Here is a 17,329-nt window from a genome sequence, read left to right on the forward strand (position 1 = left end):
AAAACAACATGGGGTTGTCAAAACATCCACCGAGTAAGAAAAATGTAGTTATAGCAAAATTGAAACTGCTAACGGCTCAACAGACACCTGAGGAGGTATAAAACACCCTGGATGCTGTGAGCTCTTTGCCGCTATCAAAAGACGTGTGTATTGCATTCACTGAATTCAACAAAATCAAATTGAAAAGTTCTCCCCTGGAGGAACAGTCATGTTGTGTGTGTATGAGGTCCACGGCAGATGTATCACGTCCACTTTGCTAAACCTCGTGATCATCTTATTCGGAGTCATGGAAATCGAGCAGCTCTGAATCAGCTTCAAGAGTGTGTGCAGATTTGTCATTTCAGCCAGAGAGCCCATACTGCATTGTTATCACAGAGACCATCGGAAAAGTCGATAAGGAGATAAGAATCTTTCATTAACCTTCCCTTCCTTTATGACCTCCAAGATTTTCTTTAACAGACTTGCCCGCATTTGTTATTCCTGCAGAGAGGGGGAAGGGGAACGGAACAAAAGCATATGAATAATGCAATTGTACAAGCTCTGATAACTGATGACATGACTTGACATACAGCAGATTGTTTGTCCTGCACCAAACAATCACACACAGATGTTGAAAGAAAGCCTCTGTAACAGGTTTCTCAGTTTTATCTCAGTGATCCTTAAATAGCTTGGATCTCATGGTGAGTTTCATTAGCTCAATGAACAGATGAATGAGCAGCTCAGAACGGTGAGATGAACAAAGGCGTCAGTTGTGTTTCCAATGTTTCTTAGGAGGCATTCATTATTACACTCTGCAATGGAGTTGTTGAATTGAGGTGCTTCAATGCTAAGAAAAGTGGAAATATTTTCAAGGTCAGGTTGAGAATCAAAACCAAAGTGATTTGAGAAAGGTAATGAATTATCTAAGGTGGAGGAAGTTTAGTTTTGTTGTCAGAATAAGCATAAGAAGTGGTCAAAAGGTTAAAGAAATCTCATTGGCTCTTGTGAGACATGGCAACAAGTTCAAATATCTGACCATGGGTCACCGACATGAAGTCAACCAAGGTGCTCTGAGTTTTGTATTTTGCCTTTTCTTTGTCTGTCTGCTCCCTGTGGCCTCCTGGTTTTCTCCTTGTCATTCTCCTAGCTCGTGAATTCGTTTTGACAATCTTGATAGTTTTTGTTTTATTATTCATTGTGCTTGTTCTCGCTTTTTACAGACTCTGCTTGCATTCGTTTCTCCAGGTTCTGTGACACCCTTTGTTGGACTTATTCCATTGACTTATTCGGTGACGCTTTGGATTCGGTTTTCTTTTTATTTCTCCCAGTTCAGTGACACTTTAGTTGTTTATTTTATAGTGCATATTTATTCAGAGTTCCACTGCCATGTTGGTGACTCTTCAAGATGAACGGATCAAGTTGGAACGCAATCCACCTTTTGCCCCAAATGAAGTGTAAACAAACCTTATGATGACAAACACAGGTTTTGGTGATTGAGAAGGAATTAGAATTGATTGAGTTACGGAGACCTAAAGTAATATACCATAAAAATGCATAAACACTCACTCCTCAAAATTCAGAAAACACTAAATTCAGAAATGAATCATTTCAGAATCTTCAGCAACTGTACTTCATAGCTTTACCAGCTAATATGCTGTACATGTTTGAAACAGCAGCTTATTTATGGTAATATATGCACCTAATCTAAAGTGTCACCAAACTTTTTATTGAATTCTGGGTTCCTGCTGCTCACCTAGAACTCTATGGACACGCTTGGATGAATAGCGTTATAGAGCTCTGTACTCTTCCCCTGCTCCATCCATCGCACTGATGCAATCTCAAGGGGATCTGAGCATAAACTCTGCAGAGGAATGCTTTGATTTGAGCCATCAATACCAGATAAGATGTGTTAGAGTTGCCAAAGTCTATTTTCTATTGCACTCATGTTTCATGTCACCACAGTGGGGGTGTGTATCTGACATAAAACCATCCATGCCAAATCATGTAGCACAAAATTCTAGTCAACAATTTTAGTTTTTTTCTACATTTTTATTTATTTATTTATTTTTTATTTATTTGTTTATAGAATTATTTTGTCTGGTCATTTTTTTTAGCTTTCTCAATCTATTGTTACCCATGTTCTAATATGGACCTTCCTTTATCTTTAGCCAGACAACAAGGCTGGGTTTGTTATGGTACATACGCTGTTCAACTTAGAGTGAGTAGCATCCACCCACAGACAAGGACTCCTTTTGACAAACTTCACAGGCAATGGGGTATCTGTCCAGTACTCTCCCAGCAGGCCTTGAGAAGTGGACACAACCAGAGAGAAGCCACTGCAGCCACCTGATTCTCCAACTAGCTTTCTCACCTGGTATCAATGATGACATGAGAGCTGGTTATGCTTCCCACCCCCAGCTACCTACGGCACATCTTCCGGGGAAGCAGCTCGGCGGTCCTCCTCCTAGCTGGACATAATACTGCAACAAGGAGGCATCCTGAAGGCATGAGCCAACTCAACTGGCTTCTCTCTAGGTGGGGGAGCTGCAGCAGTGGTAGAGCCTCTCACCCAAGCGCTACTGGAAGTGGGTGAGTCAAGTGATGCAAGTGATGTGTTGAAGGGCACAGAGATAGAAAGTGTACAGACTGACGGAATAATAAAGTCAGCAGACAGTTAGTCTGGCAAACACGGGGCCTCACGCTCCCCTGAGTGCAGTGTGTGCTAAATTAGCTCCGCAGCAGGCGAGGAACGCCTCTCATGGTAATGATATGATAATTGGTGGTGAAACTGAACATGCATCCTGATCCATAATCACTGAGGGGTCTCCGTCGTGTGATCTGATGTATGTTAATTGCAGACATATGAAGGTGGTACATGGTAATTTAATATCATTTTCATTCTGGCTTGGGGCTATGGCTAGAGTCTATGAATAGATCCCGACATGTTCGCCTTTAAAAACTGCAGAATTCAGCGTATTCCCCATGTTGGGTCTGCGGCGATGTGCACATAAAAACAGGTAATAATTCATGGCGCTGTTTTAATGGTTTTTGTTCATCGTGGCCTCCAGACTCTGATATAGAGCAGGTGCTCATTAAAAATAATTCTCTTTGACCATATCTAACTCTATGCCAGTCAAGTGACGTAAGTAACAAAGTAACGGAAAATGCTGCTTGAGTAACAACAATACACTGGCAAACGCCATGAATTGAACGTGAATTGCGCGACATGTCAACATGCCTGCTGTGGAGAAATGCACTGCAGATCATTCCCATCATGATTAGAGGTCGGAACTTCTAACTACTGACAATAATGTTCTTCGGTATAGTGATGAGATCTTTGTAAGAGCAAATTTCACTGAAAAAAATGAATTTCTTCCAGTTATTATGTCGCCCCGAATGATTGCTGGAGTGACAACAGGAGATGCACCGAACAGCATGTTAATGAGGTGGAGTGCAAGTCATGCAGTATTTTACTCTGTGACTGAAAGGAAATAAATTAAACTAAATGGTGAATGGAGAAGAGAAATGACACATTCATCGACTGTGCAGCAATGTCACAATATGCTGGAAGTATAACCAAAAAGACCCTAGGACCCTGCATCGTACTTGGCATATAGGATTCTCATTTGTCTCAGTCACTGCTAGGTCAACCCACCCTCACTGCCGTGGCGTCATATATTGACATTGGGAAAGTGGATTTTTGCATACTATTCTGGCAGCCGTCAGCATAAAATGTCACGCACAAGTTGTTTCAATGGATTGAGAGAACGGTTTCCTTCTGCAGTGCATTATGCGATGCGTAGGGTTGCATGGAGCATCGCGCGTGGGCATATAATGGGAGAGAAAAAAAAAGTGTGGATGCCACTGCCTGATCTGGTCCACCTGCCTGATGTAGTCCAGAAATTCTGGTGCTGGAACCTAAAGTTGGTAACGTGCATGCACGAGCTCTGCCAACTGACGTGTACTGGTAAGCACATGCACTGCTCAACTTAAATAAATAAAGTCAGAAAGTTGCACGATATGACCATGAGTGCATGCGTTCACCAGTCAGTCAGTAAAACTCACGCATGTGCGTCACTAACTTCCGGGTTCCAGCACCGTAATTTCCGTCGGACCAGATCAGTCAGTGGATCAGGCATAGCGGAGCGCGAGGAGCAGCACACGTGGCGGTGCAGTAATGCACGACCACAGGGAGCATCGCAGGGAGACGGGAAGACACGGACAGAGACTGGTTGTCAGTTCCTCTTTAATAATCCCTTATGTGGCCCCCACATAAGGTCACGTAAGCGTTGCTTACCTTCTTGGGTGCCATCTTTAAATAGCAAACCAATGACCTAACAAGGGGAAAGTTTTTGCTGTGTCATCTTCAGACTCTGACCATTTAGGGAGAGACTCACCAGTGAATGATGACTTTGCATTGTTACATAAGAGATCCCTGGGCATTTTGTTCCGCGGGGAGTTTTTTTTCCAGTGGTCAGGTCAACATAACCTTCTCCATGCTGCAGCACACATCTTGACTCAGACACTTAGATGGATTAGTAATAAAAGACGCTGACTCATGGTTTGACAGAGAGACAAACAATGTCTACATTTGATTCGCCCTGATTGTTTAAGGGGTCAGACGTTATCTACTGTAATATCGTGTTGGTAGCAGCATAATTGAAGGTACGTAAAATAAAAGGAACAGACCAACAAACCCTATAAATAATCCAATGTAAATCTTAACTTTACATTGATGTTGGAAAATGTCTAATAAAGGAAGAATAATGACCAGTAAAATATCATTAATTTATGTCACCATTAATGTATTTTTCATGTCATATTTTGACCGTGTTTCCTCAGATCTTCATCTTCTGATTGAGTAAACTGAACAATAGGGATAATCAATAAATGTGCATGTGCAGATTTAAATTTGTTGTGCTTCGTTGCACGTCATCCGGAAACAGACTCTCAGTAGAGACACCTTTTCAGTGGGCAACTGAAGCGCTACATGCACATATACGCACAGCAGCTGGAGTGTGACACAAGAACATGGGAATAATTGATGAATACATCAGGAGTGCTGCACAAGTTCATCAGTCTTTATGCAAATTGTGGTACCGAGACATTGGTAGGGACTGCAGGCATTCATCCTGGGAATGCAGTGTTCCGTTGCTCTTTGCTGTGTTTAGGTTAGATTATCTCAAACATTTCACAATCCGTGGACTCTTAAATGCAAGTGACATTGAACAAGCCTCATATATGCCACGGACATGTGGCTCTGCTGTTGTTGCCTGTTTTTCTTCATGGCTTTGTTAATGCTTATTTATGATTGTTGATCTCTCCAATATGCTTTTGGGAGACAGATGTTCGAGAAATTAACAATGCGGCTACTTTTATTCATGAAAGTGACAATCGCTTACAACAAAGAAATTGACAATTCACCCAAATTGTTTGTACTGGAACAGCAGAAGGCAAACAGCGCGCAGGCACTGACAGGATAGCCATAATATCTCTATCCCATTAAGCATAATCTGGACAGTGGGGGCATTTCCTCCATGTTGTGGCCCTTCACAAAGGTTCAGGACTATCAGTTGGAAAACAGACACAAATTAACACTGCAGGCTCTTGCCCACACAACCAGCTGGCGGCAGTCAACCTCATGTCCCACTCCCGAAGGGAGACTGAGGGGGAGGTTAGGCTGCCCTGTGGGTGAGCGCACATGCTGCATACCCTACCAGGAAGTGTAGGAAGCAGTGACAGAGAATATTATGGGATGATCATGTGCTTGTATAGACAGCACATTGTATAAAGACGCATCGTGGAAAAAGTAGTGATGTTCAATTCCACGGATTTCCTTTCCGATTCGATACTGAGTAATATTCAGGCTGGTTTCGTCAATAACGATACCGATACCTACGTGTATGTGACTAAACTTATAGCTCATCGCTTCCTTGAATACACGGATGAGTAACTTGTTTATTTATTTATTTACTCTGAAAAATAAAACATTATTTTTAATGTCTTTAATTATTAACTATAAATGTAATTCAACATGAACACACTGAAAACATAGACACAGCAGCCAACATTATCACTGTTCCCTCACTCACAGGTTTTTATTCAGGAACAATAGCATATTTACTGTCTCCCCCTTTAGTCTGGTCCGTTTTTTGCACAGAACTCTCCTGCCTTTGAAAAGGCTCTCTCTGCCGATACAGAAGTGGCAGTAATTCCCAGGTATCTCACTGAAAAACAAATTGTGGGACTACTCAGCACTGAATACTTAATGTTATCAGGTTCAACTATCCACAAAAAGGGGGTACAAACAATTATTATACTGGCAACTCAACACTGAAACTGCTAGTAAAATATTCAAACAAATAATACCACAACGATTGCACTGTTAAATTTATATAAAGTATTAATTTAAGTTATAATATATAACGTTTGATTGAAAATAATAATATTTGGTAGCTAAACGTGTGTTTCATTCATCTTTTCCAGTACATTTTTCAGCAAGGCTGTTTTATTGTTATTGCACCGTATAATTTAAAAGATCCACTTTATATGGTGATCTACCTAGGAATCCTTACATATCCTTACAAAAAGTTAGGATGGGTGAGATTATTTCAGCGATACACATACTATTGCTTGATAATTATTATTTATTATATTGTTATTTATCACTTTACTTTACCTGGATATTACCTGCTTGCTGCACGAAATGTCTCCGCTGAATAGTCCTCCCTCGACCTCATCGATGTGTACTTCAGTATCGATATTTTGGTTTGAGAATCGATTTTAGAGAGTCAAGATCTGGTATCGGAGGTATCGATATTTCAGTATCGGTCTGCACATCACTAGGAAAAAGTTGAATCATTTAGTTGACTTTCCCTATCACACTGCTACTTTAATTTGCTAAATTTGCTATGCTGATCCAGTGGTGTCTGGGCCTCCTCTCAGCTAGCTCAACTGGCTTCTCCTAATGTGGTGGAGTTCTACACTGGACAACTTAGTTTCTCACTTTATCACAAATGGTAATATATGATAACAATAGAATTGTGGGACCTGCACAATATTTCTGTCATTAGCCAAAAGCTCATGTCAATGTCAGAAACAAAGTGTGCCTTGTCGACCGAAGCACTACCCACCTGTCTGTAGGCCCCGCTTCAGTGTGGCACCCCAGCGATCCAGGTCAGAGAAAGGTTAATCTCATATGTCATACGTTCTGTGGTAACAAATGAGACACGACAACATGGATCCCTGGATCCTTGGGTGCACTCTCAGACCCCTCAAGCACCATGAGGTTGCTAGACAGAGGTCTCGCTCAGTGTTGAAGGAAAATAGTGTAACTTGAAGTCCAAATATAAGCAGGCGTTATGACGAACACAAGCCCACAAGAGCAGCGGGTGATGTGCCTCTGGGTGTGGAAAGAAGGCACACAGCGGAGAGTAGACAGTGATTAATGAGCTGGGGTTATTGCTTGGTAACGCCACATCTGCTGCCGTGGGGCATTCAGCACGAGCCATAAACGGTACGGGCAACTCAACCTATTGTATCGTGACCAGTCACACTGAGAGGGTGCCGCCCACACACACAGACTCACAAACACATTACCACTCTCATTGTGCTGTGGCGAACTCTTTTCCTCTTCCCCTGACTTGAAACATGCATCCACTTTGAGAACCATGAAATGCCTTGTCCTCAGTCCTTTTGACACAGCGCACACTAGCAGAGCATAAGGCTGAAAAATAAAATATCAACCTCTCAGTACACCTTGTGTTTGGATGTGGAGGGCAGCAAGAGATGGGAGGGGCAGCCATTGATAGGGTCACGCTGGAGGACAGCGCTTGATAGCAAACGCTGATGTATAAGTGGGGCCTTCCTTTATTTCGGCAGTGCGCGTATGAAGTTGGTGGAGTGGGGGCTGCAAAGGACAAAGGGTAGTGGCGCCACTGACCTCAGGAGGAATAATCCTAATACAGGCAGGTTTGGTAAATAAATGTCAGACGCAATTGTCACGTGACGCTTAGATTTATAAAGGAAGGTCCCTGACTCGCTCACACGGCACACTATGACTGCATTTGACTGTAGACCACCACGGTGCTTGTCTGAGGGCCGCACTGTGAGTGCTTTCCTACTTTTATTGGCTGCTGCGACAATACTTCCCCTTTTTCCTGAATTGATAATTTAGAATTCATTCATGGATATGTCTTCACAATTTCCTTTTCTGCGATTCATTTTTCAATCCAAAATCAAATGGCTTACTCAAATAAACACATTCAAAGTGATTTAAATCAGTGATTCTTCACCATAGGGCTGGGGCTCATGGTTGGGCCGCGGGGGCCTCCTAAAGGGCCGCTTAAAGTTTTTTTGTTTTACACCTTTGGTCTGTGAGAGCGGCGAGACGCTCAGTTTTAATACATTAGACATATATGGTGGCAGTAGTGCGTCACTGAATTGAGCTGAAAATCTGTGATAGTTAACAACTATGGAGAGGTTCGTGAAAAAATGCTAAAGAAAGAGATGCCACCCCAAAAAACTGTTCATGAAAGCACCTGTTGAAGCAGTTTTGAAAATTAATTAGAACATTTTATGGTGATAGTGTCATTAACACTTCACTCGTATCTTCTTTGGAGTTCAAATAAAATATATTTTATTTTCTGATATTTAGACATGGTTTTATTCTATTTATTTTATTCAGAATTTTATTCCGTTTTTTCAATGTTCTCAAAGGTTTGTATATTTTTTCTTTTTTTTTTTTTAGTAAATTTGATGAATATGACTTGCACCTGGTTCTGCTGCTGGTTGGACTTTTTGATGACAAATATCTTTGCGATGATCACATGGTTTCATGTCATTTCACAAGGTTTTGTTTGCTAACGTGCAAGTAGGTTAAATATGGTTATTGATCACAGATGAAACCAAGAGTCAGTTGAACCCCAGGCACATTTGTTCGGGGAAAGGTGGGCCCCGAGATCAAGCCCTGATTTAAATAACGCACCTGCAAGCACAGTCAAAAAATATTCATGAATGCTATTATCTTTTTTTTTCACATTCAGGGGGACAATGGCATCTGCTTAAAATAAATAAAACACCAAGGCTTTATTTTCTTTATTACATTTTGAGTGAGAACAATGTGCAGAGCTCAGGAGCAAAGAAGAAAATTGGTTTGTAAACTTCTAATTCTTCAATGAGTGAACATTTAGATTGACTTTATGGAGACTATCCGGGCACTGTGAAACATTATCTCGCAATCCCATCATTGCTGAGCAGGGCTGTTCAACTGTTCACTGGAGAAAGACTTAAACTGCGGTTCATTTATAATAAAGCTGTTGTGCCCTGGAGTCTCTTTATTTTGCCCAAGATCACACAGCCTCAGGCCAAAACAGCCTTCGGCAAACATCAGCTCGACATAAATTGTGAGAATCACCACAGCGGGTCTTCCCATGTTATTTATTAGAGCAACATCAGATGACTCTATTGCGGGTGAGGACGTTACAGTGGATATTCCCTAAAGTGTGCATCATCGTCTCAGTGACTGGTGGCTCTCTGATGTGGCGGACGTGATTCTGACATGATTTCCTTCACACTGCCAGAAACAATAGGCCTTTTTGAAATCACAGCGGTGAAGTATGATTCCAGTACAACACCGTTTACAAGTCTTTTTCTTGCTTTTGCATTGTAGCGCATGCAGGGAATTTCTCTTACACACTCACTCTCTCATATTTAACGGCCAGAGAGAAAGCAGAAGACTGAGATAATTAAACCAGAGGGAAATTATAACATCCCCCACCACGGCTACCACTACATCGAGCTTTTTGTTCTGTCTGTCTTGTTCACTCCCACTCTTTTTTAACCAAAGAGGGAGAGGAAGAGCGGGGACATGAGCCCTAAGTGAGAGATGAAAAGTTCCATTTTTCCAAGCGTTTACATCCATCTGCTGTGTTCTTGTAGTGCTGTATTCATCATTTCTGTGGTTACAGATGTGGAAATGGCTTGCTTCCGACACACACGTTGGTTAACAGTTCTCGCTGGTCATGGCTGACACACACAAATACAAGCAGTTAAAGTAGCATTCTTAAATTCGGATGAAAAGTGAGTTGGAATTTCTCAGTGGATCATCATTATGCACATCCCAAATAGGAGAGAAGTGATCATATCATAGAATGGGTTTCCTGGTTGAGAGGAACGTTACGCACTTGAAGTGGCACTGCACACTGTGATCATGGTTAGGAAGGACCAAGGCACCCAAGCAGTGCGATCTGTTATGGTTCTGCACCTGCAATTGTTTGTCCAGCCTGCGAGCTATAGCACTGAAAACTTTCGTCCTGAAAACTTGCCTCACTTATGACTTTTTGTCTGACTGACCATCATGACTTCCGCAACAAATGAAGCCTCTCATTAAAATGACTTTAAGTCAAAAGAATTTGGGTCCTGCCACGTCCATCTTTACGCTAGTGGTTCTAGAGTGAAGATTTTGAAGCAGAAGAAAACATTTACAGACGATAATTTAAAAACCAACAAGATAAACATATAAAATCAGAGATGTTCATGATCAGGGTGTGGCTGGCAAAGTGGTCAACTTTCTGTCAGTCGATCATGTGAGTGTGCGTGTTGGGTTGACAGATATGGTGGCCAAGCTCTGGAGGGTGGGCAGGACTTTGCCAAAAATCAGTGCTGGAGGTCAATGACAGCTTTAATATCATCGCCATGCACAAAGACCATTGTCCAAAGAGGAGCACGAGAGGGTTGACGGTGAGGACAGGGAGGGGTGTTTCCATGGAGACCAGCGTGGCAGAAGGAAGTAGGGGTCCGCCTCCTGACCCTTATTGAGATGGTGAAAGGATGTCGCTAAGCTAAGGAGGTGGTCACGATAATGTTGGCCGAGAGAGGGGAAGGGTGATCATCGGCCATGTAAGACCATCTCACACACCGAATGTGGGTTGGTAGAACTAGCACGGTCAGTCTTCAGCGCCTAGCATTAGCATGAAAAAGACATTATGCTAATAGCATCAAAGGCTTTCTTCCTCGCCTTTGTGCTTCCTGCTCGAGCCGAAGGGCAGGGAAGAATTTTACATTCTCACTCTGAACCTTTCCCCATCAGTATTAAAGTGGGGAAAGTCTTACAAATACCGAAGCTGAGAACAGGCCAGAGGTTCAAAGGCAGAGAGAGAAATGGTGTAACACAGTGAAAGGTGACAAGTGGTATCACAGTCTATGGACCTGATGTTTGCGAAAATAGATGTTTTAATTCTGACGGAGGTGCATCAGAGCAGCGGGAGGCCAATCCAGATTGCATAACTATTCCTGACACACTTGTAAAACATGAAAGTAAGTAAGTGAATTCATGTTGTGCACACAAGCCTCCATGGCTCAGCTTATAGCCTCGGATTTGGCTCCCAAATTCAACCTTTTTTTATGGTTATTTACGTGGTGAGGACAGCTGATTGTTCAAACACAAGGCCTGTATCTCTTCTAATGGATCGATTTTGGATGTCAGTCATTCTCAACTTGGTTGTTTGTTGTGCTAATGTGAGGTCATAGAAAACATTCCATCCACGTGCATCAGCATGAGGGTCAGCCATCAACTCCACCACAATATTTCCATGGAAACTTGAAGTAAGTTGGTGACGAAGACTTTCTTTCTGTTGTGGTTTTGAAAATGACTGATTAAGAAGAACACCTCCGCATGAGTCACTTCAACAACTGCTGACACCCCTGACACACCTCAGCATATTAAGCTGAAGCGAAGACGTAAACCTGCCTGCCTGCCGAGCACAATTATAGCGGAGATGCGACCTTGAATGAATCATCCAACTCGCGTCTTGTGAACAATAAAACACTCTCACGTCTTGGCAGTCTGTGGAAAAGACTACCCCACATCAACTGGATGAATATATTTTTTAATAGGATTGGTGGGAATCAGGTTCTTATTAGATTCCTAATGTGTCCTTGACTGGAACCAGGACTAAAGGAAGCAGCTGTTGAGTCAGTGGAGGTCGTGTTTTTCAAAAGGTGTCATGATGTAGCATGTACAGATGGAGCGGCCATTTCAGACTGAGATTGCTTATGAGATTCAGCATTTAACAATAATACATATTTGGAGTAATCAAGTTAGACATGTCAAAGATAAAATCGGTTTTCGTTGGGAGTGAATGGGAAGGACAACACTATAATCCAATATATTTGAGGGACAGGGAGAGACACATTGGACGAAGAATGTCAGAAATGGAGGAACCAGGCAAAAGAAGAAGACAAAGACAATGACTGAGCTTCATAGATGCATGGAGGTGATACAGGTGTGACCAGGGAGGATGATCAAGACAGGTTGAGGTGAAAGTGGCTGACATGCTAAGGAAACCTGTCATGGAAAATGGTGAAGGAATTGCGTTTACCAAAATGAAAAAACATAAAATTAGTGAGGATCAGAAAAGCCACCAGGTAAGAAGAATAAATAGAGCAAAACCACAGGACAAATAAAAGCAGGAAAAAAACACCAAAACAATATAAAACTACATGAAAACAAAAATATTATAAATAGAGAGACAGTTAAAGAAAGTGATAAAAAAATAGACATATCTTCACAGGTGCACTGCTAAATCATCATTTTGTTTAACAAATCTATAAAACAAATGGGTTTCTGAAAAGAGCGACTATAAATAGAACAGTTTTTTGATTTTCTAATCCAGTACCTATGCTGGATTAGCTGCATCAAAATGCAGAGCCACAGAGGAGTGCCATCTGAGTGGTTTAACTTGAGACATCTTGGGCTTTGACAAAGACCTGAACACAACATACACAGGAAGGATTCAAGGCAACCAGATCACTCTAGCAATGAAAGTCGAGTCATCCAAACTCAATGACCTCATTACAGTACACACTGAAACATTTACCCCAGTATCAGGCGTAACCTGAACTAGTACTAAACATGCATAGTAAGGTAAGGTATGTACACAAGCACAAAACATCTTGTCCGTCTTTTGCTACAAAACAGTCATCAGAATGGTTTGTGAAAGGCAACACCACATCACATACAAGCTGGTTACACATTAGGCTGCATGGCAGTGCTTGGTGTTCGGAGCTATACTTATACAATTATATACTGTCCATTGAATAAATGTACTAAAAAAACGCAGCAAAGCAGACCAACATGTGCAGAATAAGAATAATTTATTAAAAATATGGCAGTACAAAGACATTTCCCATCCAAATACTTAAATCCAGGCTCAAAAGCAAATATTTCTAGAGAGACAGTTGGAGAGTGGAATCAAGTTGAATCAACTAGGTCACTTCTTAAGAGCACTGATTCTTGGACTGTTGCCATTCAAGGCTACGTTAACATGACCATTTTATTTTGATATAACATGCTAAATTTCGTATCAAGAATCATTTTGGACAGATTTTGTGGCATTAAAAAAGTAACTGCTGGACCACAGCAATCCGTTATATAAGGTCCAATCGTGGGTAGTAACCTTGTTTGGCGTAGAGTCATCCGTCCAGGACAGTACTACGTCCAACCCATCACTAAAACTGTCTTGGAACATGGCAGTTTATCACTGCTGCCAATGAAAGGACATCCATCTTGGACAAACCCTGATATGACTTCTAGTTTAAGGGTCTCTGGTTAGAATGGTCACAGTGCTGCAGTCACAAGGAAGGGGCATCATCACCATGTATAGCCTTGTACTTCGCCATATCCTCTGGAAAAACTTTGCTCAGCTCAGAGATGAGAAGACTTTTGAATTTCTGAAATGGGGCACAAAGACAGAGCAGGGACTGCATCAGAACACTGACAAAAACACTGTTGTTGGGTTTTTTTTCCAGATAGATGGGAACTCACTCACCATCATTGTGTCTATCTTTCCTTTGACCTGCTCGTTGCGGGCCAGTGCTCGCTCCAGACACTCTTTGGTGTACAGCTGTGGGTTTCTGCCTTGGTCAATGTACCTTAAAATAGAACAAAATCACTACTGCTGCTTCAGTGAGTAAAACAGTCCACATTGTCCTGTTGGAGCATGTTCTATGAAAAAATAAGAAATATTACATTCTTTGTGTTCATTTGATTATTGACAACATTAATCAGAATAGAAAAGAGTCAGACAAAAAAAAACAGCATTAAGAATATTCAGTTCATTCATTTACTGACACCAAAACAGGGATACATACTTAAGGTAAGATGAGGAGTAAAGAGTGCCACACACAACAACAATAGGGCTGTTTTTGTGACAATTTTTCACGATCAAGGAAGGTAAGCACATCATTATGGTGCCTCTAATAAGATCAACCAATGAGAGAATCTGTAGGTCTGTGGTGTTTTAAGCATGAACTCGTTCCAGACACTCAAAACTCAGAAAACGGCTGGCAACTGACAATCGTAAAAGCCAAACAAGAACAGGCTTTTAGCTGGAGGGGCATCTAAACCTCTGATCATTAGTGCCTGTATAGTGCCAGCATAATGGTTTCCATGAAAAGGGTGTTTCTCCCCAGTAACTTCACGAGATCGAAATTCAGCGGTTCTCACAGCTTTGAGGACAGAAGCTTTGTGATCGCTGGCGCCATGTGTGTTTTCGGGCGAAATTTTGGGATTATCATCATCTTCATCATTTGATTGGTCAGTTGAAAATGTTACTGAATCGGACTTGTTTAGATTAGATCACATCAGATGGCATGATGGCCTTATTAGGAGAAAGTTGCTATATTTATTAGTATTTTAACAATATATATATTATAATATAAGTGCAACAAGAAACTCTGGAAGACTTGAGGTTGTTTAAACAAAATAGCTTTAGTACCTATAAAATTCATTTTATCATACACATGCTGTCTCTTGTAAATTGCTGCAGTATTACCTAAAAAAATAGCTTTTTTCGGATTTAAGGTGAAATGCTCATCTGGCTGAGCCACCCCCAAAGCGACATTTTGTGGGTCTTACTGGTGATAAAAACAACACCACTAATATCTGATGCCCTTTCACGTTGCAAGCTGCACTTTCCGTTTGATGTGATGTTTCCACTTTGTTTAATCTCAGGTGATCTCGCCAGATTTTTGGCGGACGAGATTCTCAATTGGTGCGATGACGGGACTATCAGGGTACACCACAAACAAACAGCAGACTATTCGTCTTTATGTGTGGGGTCACCGACAGATTAAAAAGGGAAAAAAAATTGCTTAAGATATCGAAAATCCAGTGTGGGTCAAACTTGTGTCTTGGATGAGATGTGTATGTGATAAGGTGAACAGGTTAAACAGTACATGTGTAATGCGGCACAGGGTGAACAAAGGCACAATGAGCCCTAGTCTGTAAACGTGTGATTTGTGTGTCCAAAAAGCTGCTTTACCAAGAAGGCAAGACTAGTTTGCAAAAACGTGAGCAGCTAATACAGTTGCAGAATTGGATTGATGGAATCTTAGAATCTCAGTTGTAATTGGTATATTGGTTTTGGTTTATTCAAGCATAACTGGTTTCTTTGATTCCTTTGGTCCATCTCCTTTACTCACAAACTTAAATATTCATTGAGATGGTACATGTTTACTTTTGCATGTGATCAGTAATATCTCATTGCAACTTGTGGACATGGATCACTGTCAACCAGGGTGAGTTCAAGACCAAAGTGACGACTTATACAACGGTGGAAGTAATGCAGAAGGGTTTGGTTCAGTTATGTTGTGTTTTAGTGGCTATCTGACAATATGCAGAAGAAATAAATTATATGATGGCAATCATCGACACGTCACAGGTGCACTTCAATATTATGCCTGGCAAGACGTGACAAGCCTAATTGTTGCCGCAGCATGATGCATGATCAGAATACTGCAGTCTGTTTTCATCATTAACCACCCTCAATGCTGGATCTTGTTGCTGACAGCTTATGTGTGTACAAAATATGTGTTCTAACTTGGTGAACGTGTGTATTCAGTCTCATCCAGGATGGATTTCTGCTTCTTAAACAGGGTATATAATTACGTACGCACAATATGCTGCATATACCCTTGCAATAACCAAAACATTCTGGTCGACTTTGTCACAATAATTTTAAAGTATCAAAACTATGCCAATCATGTAAAAAATACATGCATCCCAGAGTGTGGTGTAGTTTTAACGGACAACCACATAGGTTTCCCAACACTTGCATTTGTCACAAAACACGGTTCAGCAAAGCAGTGCTCCAACCAAACCAAAGTTGTTTGCTATGCTACGCTACACTCCGTGACCGTGAACGACAGGTTCTGAGATGTGTATGGTTATATTTGAATCAAACTGAAAGCATTATCAGCTCAACAGAAGCACAAAGAGACTTTTGAGAGCAAGTGACTCACTCGAACACCTCTAGCGGAACATTGATCTCATGGAGCTGCTGACGGCACTTCTCGATGTCTTGAAGCCCAGTTATCATCGAGTTTCTGAAACAAAAAGAAGTAAATTGTCCCCAGTTCGATTGACACACCCGCCGGTGTAGTAAGGACGTCAGAGCCAAATGTAACTCACAGCTTCTGGTTCAGTCCTGTCTGGCTGCTGGGCTGAAAATCACTCACGATGATTCCTAATTGTCGAATGTTCTCCACAAACTTCTCCAGGTGCTCCTCGAGGTTGTCGAACTTGTCCGCCATTTTAAGTCGTATGTATACAAGTGCAGGAATTGGTAAAGGGGAATTTTAAGAACAACTCGTCTTCATACATATGTTTGTTGCTACTTGACGATAGCTCATTCTCCACGGCACCACACAGGTTTACGGCACTAGATACGCCAATCGCTGTTGAGCCTCCCCCGTTGTCTTGACAACCTCCGACAGGAGAAGACGTAATTCGACTCTGGATGTCGTGCTTCGGCTACTGTTCTTTGTGAGTACGACGTGACGCATTGAATGATAATAATTGCTCATATTGTTGCTCAAAATGCGATCTAGGGCCATTGCTCTTTCTTCTATGTGTACCCCTCTGTGTTTGTCTGAGTGTTAAACAACATAATATGTAATATTCAAAACACATTAGCTTGAGTTTATCTTAATACATCATTGATTATAAGTAAATCTCATTAGTTGGGACCTAAAAATCAATGTATGTTTCGTTTTTGTTTTGCTTTTTCTTGAATGAGTTGGTAACTTTCGTCGATGCTCATGAAACAGCATGTCACAAAATGTATTTATTTCATATTTAATATTTTATTTCTGAATCAGAATAGATGGTGAGTAGGGGTCCCACCAACTAGGAAAGTGCTTCGAAATAAAATAAAATAAAATAAAATAAAACAAAGGTTGATCACAAATTTAACAGTCTGATGGCTAAGGGGCTGTTCCTGTGACGGGAGGTTCTGGTCTGGATGGACCGTAGCCTCCTGCCAGAGGGAAGAGGAACAAACAGTCCATG

General features: G+C 41.4%; 1 protein-coding gene across 1 annotated transcript; it reads right to left on the reverse strand.

Moving 5' to 3' along the window:
• Positions 1 to 12,520: 12,520 nt before the first annotated feature.
• Positions 12,521 to 16,691, reverse strand: med10 (mediator complex subunit 10). Its single transcript, XM_053862748.1, has 4 exons — positions 16,451 to 16,691; positions 16,282 to 16,365; positions 13,809 to 13,911; positions 12,521 to 13,710 (listed from the first exon to the last, which is right to left on the reverse strand). The coding sequence occupies exons 1-4, from the start codon at positions 16,570 to 16,572 to the stop codon at positions 13,612 to 13,614; spliced, it is 408 nt and encodes a 135-aa protein (XP_053718723.1). The 5' UTR covers positions 16,573 to 16,691; the 3' UTR covers positions 12,521 to 13,611.
• Between the last annotated feature and the right edge of the window lie 638 nt (positions 16,692 to 17,329).

Source organism: Synchiropus splendidus, chromosome 4 (assembly GCF_027744825.2).
Source record: "Synchiropus splendidus isolate RoL2022-P1 chromosome 4, RoL_Sspl_1.0, whole genome shotgun sequence".
Lineage (NCBI taxonomy): Eukaryota > Metazoa > Chordata > Actinopteri > Syngnathiformes > Callionymidae > Synchiropus > Synchiropus splendidus.